Below are 10,106 nucleotides of genomic sequence, written 5' to 3' on the forward strand. Positions count from 1 at the left end.
TTCACTTACGGGTGGCACAAATTGGCATATGGGGAGGGTAGTGGGCAGGGTATTTGCAAATGAAATACTGTAGTATTTACCTATAGTAAAAGAAAGTAGTGTTTTTGCTGACATTTCTGTAGTATTTACTAGTGTTTTTTTTTTTATATATAATAATGAAGTATTTACTATAGTTTTCTACAGTATACTACAAAATTCTATTGTAAGTACTATACATGATCGTGGGATACTACAGTGTGTAGTATAGTATTCTACAGTATACTACAGTTTACTGCATAATTCAATAATAAGTAGTGTAGTAATTGTTATGTGGGTTGGCTGTGATGTCACTAGAGAGGTATGTGACCATCTGCTTCCGACTGAGACATGGCCACCTGCAGGAGGACAAATGTGGCCATCACTGTGATGTGGGTCTTGGGCTCTTTAAACTTTGTCATTGAAGTCTTTGTGTTTGTTACAGTTGAGTCTACACCTCCGACTGGGCACACACTGGTTGAATCAACGTTGTTTTCACCTCATTTAAATGAAATTACATTGAACCAATATGGAATAGATGTTGAATTGACCTCTGTGCCCAGTGGGCTGTTACTATGCAGATGTTCTGTATCAGGTACAATCTCTACAGACAACATATTTATAGAGACCTAAACACAGCCTTCCCCATTTTGAACTTTGTGACAGTAGATGTCATCATTATTTAATATCTACATTGCCATCCTGGTCATAGCCAGGTCTGCCTCCTCTGACAAGACTTCAGCCAGTAAGGCCAACAAGACAGTGCTGCTACACCTGGTTCAGCTGGGCCTGTGTCTCTCCTCCACCCTCTTTAACACCATTACCACCATAGTTCGCTGGCACTCTGACCCTCTGGTAGGAATGAATATTAAGTATGTCCTGTTTCTAGGCCTTATCATCCCCCAGGTGTCTGAGTCCCCTCATATAAGGCCTGAGAGACCCAACATTCAAACACATCTTATATTTACATTTTCGTCATATAGCAGATGCTCTTATCCAGAGCGACTTCAAATTGGTGCATTCACCTTATGATAGCCAGTGGGACAACCACTTTACAATATTTCCAAAAATATATATATATATATATTTTATATATATATTCATATATATTTTTATTTTTTTTGGGGGGGAGGGTAGAAGGATTACTTTTATCCTATCCCAGATATTCCTTAAAGAGGTGGGGTTTCAAGTGTCTCCGGAAGGTGATGAGTGACTCCGCTGTCCTGGCGTTGTGAGGGAGCTTGTTCCACCATTGGGGTGCCAGAGCAGCGAACAGTTTTGACTGGGCTGAGCGGTAATTGTGCTTCCGCAGAGGTAGGGGGGCCAGCAGGCCAGAGGTGGATGAACGCAATGCCCTCGTTTGGGTGTAAGAACTGATCAGAGCCTGAAGGTACGGAGGTACCGTTCCCCTCACAGCTCCGTAGGCGAGCACCATGGTCTGTAGCAGATGCGGGTTTCAACTGGAAGCCAGTGGAGTGTGCGGAGGAGCGGGGTGACGTGAGAGAACTTGGGAAGGTTCAACACCAGACGGGCTGCAGCGTTCTGGATGAGTTGTAGGGGTTTAATGGCACAGGCAGGGAACCCAGCCAACAGCGAGTTGCAGTAATCCAGACGGGAGATGACAAGTGCCTGGATTAGGACCTGTGCCGCTTCCTGTGTAAGGTAGGGTCGTACTCTGCGAATGTTGTAGAGCATGAACCTACAGGATCGGGTCACCGCTTTGATGTTAGCCGAGAACGACAGGGTGTTGTCCAGGGTCACGCCAAGGTTCTTTGCACTCTGGGAGGAGGACACAACGGAGTTGTCAACCGTGATGGCGAGATCATGGAGCGGGCAGTCCAAATACTATTTTACCTTCGGCTTTGGAAACTCAGTGGTGATTGTATCATGATGTACTGAAAAGATACACAGAGCTGTGTATGTATGTGCTTTTCAGTCACATGTACTTTGTGTGATTGTTTTCTAAGAAATAACAGAAAGATTCTGTTGGACTTACAGTATTTGGAAATCAGACATTGTGATAAAAAATCAAACAACGTCATAAATATTTTCGTAAATGAGACTTGCTTTGACAGTAGAATGTAACGGTTACAGTGAAAGTTAACCTTGTGTTTGTGAAGTATATCTTAAAGCTCCCTCAAAACATGCAGTGGACTGTAATAAGATTCACACGCAGAAACATATCTGGATACAGTATTAGACACCAAGCCGAGGATTGCAGATGTGCACAGCATTAGTGATCAACATGGGTTTCAAACCCATGACCTCTTGAACCTAGTTCATATCATATCATATAATCTTCAGTCTCTGTATGTGTAAAACATTTTTTTTTTTAAACATACTTTGTGCTACAGTTCCACACAAACCTGTCCCTTCCTATAAATCATCAATGATGACCTACATGCATGTATCTTATCTATGTCTCTACCATAACAATGTAAATGTAGCTGCTGAGCATTCTTCACTTCTCTATTTCACCACCTGTACATGTACAGTAGACAAGGTCTTTTATGGTTGTTTATTATTTGAATTTCGGATGCAAATCCACTTCCATAGCATTATATCGAAAGAGTTAAAGATGATACTGAGGATATTGTGCAGTGACCCTGATGTATGTGACAGAGGCCTATCTGCCATTTGTCTGTCTCTCTGGGCCCTAACAGAGGTCCACATCCACAGTGCCACAGAGGAGCTCTGGCTTCTAGTAAACACAGCAGACATTAATGATGTAAATATTGACTGAAAGCATTAATGATGGCATAAAGGATTAGAAGTTAAATCATCACATGAAATATTTATGTGTGTATTAATGAGGGGGCAGGGGAGAGGGTCAGAGGGGATGTTTCTGATCGGCACCCTGGAGCTCTGCTGCAATAGCAGCTCCCTACCTCCCTCCTCTCACAGCACACACAGACATACACCATGGCCTGTTGCAATACAGCATCTCATGTGGCATCACACTCTCATGATGAGGACTACAACTTCTTGAAGTTTAACCGGCTCAGGTGCGCCACACTTTCCCGACCTATCATAAGCTCCGGTGTTGACCTTTCACCTGGTCAGGTGCACCACACTGTTGTGACCATATACTATAGATGGAAATAAGTCTCATCTTTGTATCTATGCCATTATGGTGTCTGTGAATTTCCTTCTTCTTTTGTGTTTGAAAAAAGTGTAAAGCTAATATTGGTGATTTACCACTCCCTTCAGTGCTGGAGTCCTGAACCAAATCTTGTGTGTCATTCATTTATTGTGGCCACTAGATGGCGGTGATTTACAAACCATAACAACCTATAGGAATCCCCACCCAGATGACTACTTTAAAATGGTGGAAGCCCTCAATGGCAATGTCCATGCTAAAATTGTTTATTTCCAAGTTGAGTCCTCTATCTCTATGGTTGTGACCAATCAAACATGAAAGGTGCCTATGGTACATTTTGCCTATGATCAACCATGTGGAGTAAATCAAGTCCCTCTTGATAACCATTAGTACATACAGTATACAGTGGGGGAAAAAAGTATTTAGTCAGCCACCAATTGTGCAAGTTCTCCCACTTAAAAACATGAGCGAGGCCTGTAATTTTCATCATAGGTACACGTCAACTATGACAGACAAAATGAGAAAAAAAATTCCAGAAAAATCACATTGTAGGATTTTTTATGAATTTATTTGCAAATTATGGTTGAAAATAAGTATTTGGTCAATAACAAAAGTTTCTCAATACTTTGTTATATACCCTTTGTTGGCAATTACACAGGTCAAACGTTTTCTGTAAGTCTTCACAAGGTTTTCACACACTGTTGCTGGTATTTTGGCCCATTCCTCCATGCAGATCTCCTCTAGAGCAGTGATGTTTTGGGGCTGTCGCTGGGCAACACGGACTTTCAACTCCCTCCAAAGATTTTCTATGGGGTTGAGATCTGGAGACTGGCTAGGCCACTCCAGGACCTTGAAATGCTTCTTACGAAGCCACTCCTTCGTTGCCGGGCGGTGTGTTTGGGATCATTGTCATGCTGAAAGACCCAGCCACGTTTCATCTTCAATGCCCTTGCTGATGGAAGGAGGTTTTCACTCAAAATCTCACGATACATGGCCCCATTCATTCTTTCCTTTACACGGATCAGTCGTCCTGGTCCCTTTGCAGAAAAACAGCCCCAAAGCATGATGTTTCCACCCCCATGCTTCACAGTAGGTATGGTGTTCTTTGGATGCAACTCAGCATTCTTTTTTACCAAAAAGTTATATTTTGGTTTCATTTGACCATATGACATTCTCCCAATCCTCTTCTGGATCATGCAAATGCACTCTAGCAAACTTCAGACGGGGCTGGACATGTACTGGCTTAAGCAGGGGGACACGTCTGGCACTGCAGGATTTGAGTCCCTGGCGGCGTAGTGTGTTACTGATGGTAGGCTTTGTTACTTTGGTCCCAGCTCTCTGCAGGTCATTCACTAGGTCCCCCCGTGTGGTTCTGGGATTTTTGCTCACCGTTCTTGTGATCATTTTGACCCCACGGGGTGAGATCTTGCGTGGAGCCCCAGATCGAGGGAGATTATCAGTGGTCTTGTATGTCTTCCATTTCCTAATAATTGCTCCCACAGTTGGTTTCTTCAAACCAAGCTGCTTACCTATTGCAGATTCAGACTTCCCAGCCTGGTGCAGGTCTACAATTTTGTTTCTGGTGTCCTTTGACAGCTCTTTGGTCTTGGCCATAGTGGAGTTTGGAGTGTGACTGTTTGAGGTTGTGGACAGGTGTCTTTTATACTGATAACAAGTTCAAACAGGTGCCATTAATACAGGTATCGAGTGGAGGACAGAGGAGCCTCTTAAAGAAGAAGTTACAGGTCTGTGAGAGCCAGAAATCTTGCTTGTTTGTAGGTGACCAAATACTTATTTTCCACCATAATTTGCAAATAAATTCATTAAAAATCCTACAATGTGATTTTCTGGATTTTTTTTCCTCAATTTGTCTGTCATAGTTGACGTGTACCTATGATGAAAATTACAGGCCTCTCTCATCTTTTTAAGTGGGAGAACTTGGTGGCTGACTAAATACTTTTTTCCCCCACTGTATCACACCAGAAGACAGAAAGCATTACACTGAAAGGATCAGGCAGATATCTCTGCTTGCAGGCCTGCCAACAAAAGTGAATAAATCACCCATTTCCATACAACAAGGCAGTCGCTTTACTCATCCATGCAAACTAGCACCAGGGGAGCTGATGATTAAGTAGTTTGAGTAATTATCTACGAATTCACACAATTCAGATAGAGGCTTTACAATTTGACCTCTGAGAATCTAAGTATTGTGTCTCATGCAGATAATACGTATTTGAATGAATAATGGTGTTCATTAAAATAAAGTTTAAATAGATAAAAGGAGTGATGATGAATGATTACTGTGGTTAGAGGAGAACTCATAGATCCTCCACACAGTGGGCCTCTGCAGATGGTTACAGGAAAGGAGCATTTAATAAAAGACTGTAAAAGACTGTAAGAGATTGTCAAACAAACAAGCTGAACTATACATTTTACTAACCCAACCTTTAACTGCCCACTTCAATAGATTCATCAATAATTATTCTCCGTATTTTGAGACTTTTAACTGCTTGTCTTTGCCAGAACAGCAGCAGTGACCTTTGGCCCAGAGCTGAGGAGAGTGGTAGGGGAAGCCTGCTTTAGAAGTACAGGAGCAAACACACTGAGGGCGTTTAGATTTTCTGCCCATCTCTCCTCTCCTTAACTTCAGCACCTATTCAGTGTGTCCTTAGTGAAGTAGTAGTGTGCTCAACTCCCTTAACGCTGGAGTTATCTGGGGGTCATCAGTCATGTGTTTTTACTCATGGCCCAGTCTCTGGGTGCGTTGGGTGACGTCAACGTCAGCGAGTGACACTATAGTAGCTAACACATTAAAAGGGATGCACCTTTTAGACCTGAAGATGGGGACCTGGCACCTCAGAGAGAGAGAGACAGAGGCACAGTATCACTGGAAGCTGCAAGGTGAGGATACAGAGGGATTTAAATTATTTTGCATTGTCTAATGATTAATAGCCTGTTTTCAAAACGCTTTTAACCTGTTGTGTTCAATTTGGTTAATTTTAGTTGATTTTGATTTTACTAGCTTTTGCAATACATGTTTAGCTTTAAGTTGAATCAGATTAGTTCCTGAGACAAGGGACATGATCAGCAGATCATATTTCCACTCTATTGGCACCCTCCAGTGAGATTGGGCAGCATTGCAGTGTCACAGCTGGATATAAAGAACAACATTATCATCAGGTATAGATGCTTTTATTAGGGATTGAAAAGGCAGTTCAGGTCAACTCAATTTACCAATGACATGTTGTGCATTTTACGGTAAGCTGCATCTACAGTCAGCCTGAACATCACACAGATAACCTGAACATCAGTGTGAATTTGACTGTACATACTGTACAGTTTCAGCTCCCTCCTCACCCTGGTTGTATCTTCCTCCAACAGGAGCCTAAATGGCCAACGTGTCTGGGTCTCTGAGTCTGACTCATGTGCAGCTGCAGGCCATGCGGCTGGCCATCCCAGAGGAGCGTATCTTCAAGATGTTCCTGGTGCTGGGGACCCTCGTGGTCTTTATCTACATCAACCTGGCCATGCTGTTCACCCTGTGGAGCAAACCCTCATTCCGCCACACCGCCCGCTACATCCTGTTTGCCCACATGCTGTTCAATGACACCATTCACCTGACCATCGCCCTGGTTCTCTACGCGCTGGGGTTCTTCTACCTGTTTGTGGTCCGTGCTGCCTGCGCCTTCGTGGTGCTGCTGTCTTCCTGCACTTTCACCAATGCCCCCCTCAACTTGGCCGTTATGTCCCTGGAGAGGTACACGGCCGTCTGCTTCCCGCTGCGGCACAGTGAGCTGGCCACGCCCGGGAAGACCCAGCTGGCCGTGGGGCTGGTGTGGGCGCTGGGTGTCATCAACGTGCTAATCGATGTGTGTGCTCTCTTCCTCACAGAGCCGTCCTTCTTCTTGTCACCTGCGCTGTGCACCCTCGAGCAACTGCAGACAGCTGGGTGGCAGCAGGAGAAGGGTGTGGCCCTGAATACACTGCTGTTTGTGACAGTAACGGCTGTGCTGGTCTACACCTACGTGGCCATCATGCTGGAGGCCCGGTCCGCCTCATCCTCTGAACCTGGGTCGGCACGACGGGCCATGCGTACCGTGCTGCTGCATGCGCTCCAGCTGGGCCTATCCATCATGTCCTTCCTGTATGTGGTGCTGGAGGCCCTGCTGGCCCACCTGCCCCCAGCCGTCTACACACAGATGCGCTTTATCAACTTCATAGTGGTGCTGATCCTGCCGCGCTGCCTGAGCTCCCTCATCTATGGCCTGAGGGACGAGGCCTTCAGATCAGCCTTCAGACAACACTTCATCTGCTGCTCTGTTAGGAGGGTGGGGCCCCCACACAGATCCAGTAAACACTAACATTTAGTAACACACGCTTTTATCTTTCACTTGTTTTGAACCAGCATGAATGAATGAGGCCTAGATTCAATCTGGACTTTGGAAGATCAGCGTTATAGCACGCTTGACATTTTAAGGTCATTTCCGATTGAGCTGACACATGCAGCATTTACCGTGAATCCAGTCTCAGCGAATGCATTTAACATTGCCTTTAAATGTAAATTGCACTATAATGCGGATCTTCCGCGGTCCAGATTGAATCTAGCCCTGAATCTCTGTAAAATATATATTGTAAGGGTTTGTGTGAATGTGTGCATTTTGTGTTTCTCCCTCACATCATGACTGCTGGTCATTTCTGTCCAGAGAATGAAAGCAAGCTAAATCATAGAGGTTTACATTTTTTTCTCCACAGAATGGACACAACCTTGTCAACCTTAATTGTCCCCCAATAATATTAATAAAAAGTTAATCAAGATAATGTCAGCATAATGTTAATACAGTGTTAAATGAAAGCTGTAGAATTACATTTCTGTCCATAGAGGGGACCTGTGCTTTGGCTGCTCTTACACTGGGGTCCAGGCCTGGTATAGTAAGTAATCAAGTTCATGTGTCTGTACAAATGTATTGCCTCTTATAATCAAAGATTACAGATATTTCATGGAGAAAGTGTCAGTGTGTTTTCATATGCAGTCAGATTTATTCAGTTTACCTGATCATCTCTTATTTGACATCAATCAGATGCACCATACTACCTCATCCCTATATTGTTATTTATTTTGCTCTTTAGCACCCCAGTATCTCTATTTGCACATAATCTCTTGCACATCTAGCATTCCAGTGTTAATACTAATTGTAATTATTTTGCACTATAGCCTATTTATTGCCTTACCTCCATAACTTGCTACATTTGCACACACTGTATATATATTTTCTGTTGTATTTTTTGACTTTATGTTTTTTTACCCCATATGTAACTCTGTGTTGTTGTTTTTATCGCACTGCTATGCTTTATCTTGGCCAGGTCGCAGTTGTAAATGAGAACTTGTTCTCAACTGGCTTACCTGGTTAAATGAAGGTGAAATAAATAAAATAAAAAACCATATAATAGTCACCAAGCTGACACCGGCTCTAACAGGGTGCTGCAAGGTTTATGGGGATATAGAGGAAGTCACCGCAGTGAGTGACATTGTACATATTGAGCTTGTTAACACAAACAGAAAACACAAAGATGGAGCATTTATGGACATTAGGATTGGTCACTGCAATGGGGTCAGAAATTTGTGAAGAAGCTCAGACAAGGAGAGGTTCAGACAAAATAAATGTTATTTTACACACGCTTTTGTTTCTCAAACTAACTGATACATGGAAATCACAGGAGGCTGCTGAGGGGAGGACGGCTCATAATAATGGTTGGAATGGAGCAAATGGAATGGCATCAAACAGGTGTTTGATGTATTTGATTCCATTCCACCAATTCTGCTCCAGCCATTACCAGGAGCCCGTCCTCCCCAATTAAGGTGCCACCAACCTCCTGTGATGGAAATAGATGAACTACCCAGAAATGACATGCAAGCACACAGTGTGTATCTGCTGCCACCAAAGTGCCTTCGGAAAGTATTCAGACCCCTTGACTTTTTCCACATTTTGTGACCTTATTCTAAAATGGATGAAAACAGTTTTTTTTTGTTTAAATTTTTGCAAATGTATTAAAAATTAAAAACAGAAATACCTTATTTACATACAATTGAAGTCGGAAGTTTACATACACTTAGGTTGGAGTCATTAAAACTTGTTTTTCAACCACTCCACACATTTCTTGTTAACAAATTATAGTTTTGGCAAGTCAGTTAGGACATCTACTTTGTGCATGACACAAGTAATTTTTCCAACAATTGTTTACAGACAGATTATTTCACTTATAATTCACTGTATCACAATTCCAGTGGGTCAGAAGTTTACATACACTAAGTTGACTGTGCCTTTAAACAGCTTGGAAAATTCCATAAAATGATGTCATGGCTTTAGAAGCTTCTGATAGGCTAATTGACGTCATTTTAGTCAATTGGAGGTGTACCTGTGGATGTATTTCAAGGCCTACCTTCAAACCCAGTGCCTTGACATCATGGGGAAATCAGCCAAGACCTCAGAAAAAAATTGCAGACCTCCCAAATCTGGTTCATCCTTGGGAGCAATTTCCAAACGCCTGAAGGTACCACTTTCATCTGTACAAACAATAGTACGCAAGTATAAACACCATGGGACCACGCAGCCGTCATACCGCTCAGGAAGGAGATGCATTCTGTCTCCTAGAGATTCATGTACTTTGGTATGAAAAGTGCAAATCAATCCCAGAACAACAGCAAAGGACCTTGTGAAGATGCTGGAGGAACCAGGTACAAAATAATCTATATCCTCAGTAAAACGAGTCCTATATCAACATAATCTGAAAGGCCGCTCAGCAAGGAAGAAGCCACTGCTCCAAAACCGCCATAAAAAAGCCAGACTACGGTTTGCAACTGTACATGGGGACAAAGATCGCACTTTTTGGAGAAATGTCCTCTGGTCTGATGAAACAAAAATAGAACTGTTTGGCCACTGTGGTCCTCTGTAGCTCAGCTGGTAGAGCACGGCGCTTGGAACGCCAAGGTAGT

The 10,106-nt window shown here is 43.1% G+C and overlaps 1 protein-coding gene and 1 pseudogene across 1 annotated transcript; both read left to right on the forward strand.

Annotated features, from left to right (window-relative positions):
* Positions 1 to 314: 314 nt before the first annotated feature.
* Positions 315 to 5,652, forward strand: LOC121578990 (annotated as a pseudogene).
* Positions 5,653 to 6,504: 852 nt separating this feature from the next.
* Positions 6,505 to 7,476, forward strand: LOC121578991 (odorant receptor 131-2-like). Its single transcript, XM_041893274.1, has one exon. It carries the CDS (start codon positions 6,505 to 6,507, stop codon positions 7,474 to 7,476), a length of 972 nt encoding a protein of 323 aa, XP_041749208.1.
* Positions 7,477 to 10,106: the final 2,630 nt, after the last annotated feature.

Source organism: Coregonus clupeaformis, chromosome 13 (genome assembly GCF_020615455.1).
Source record: "Coregonus clupeaformis isolate EN_2021a chromosome 13, ASM2061545v1, whole genome shotgun sequence".
Taxonomy (NCBI): Eukaryota; Metazoa; Chordata; class Actinopteri; order Salmoniformes; family Salmonidae; genus Coregonus; species Coregonus clupeaformis.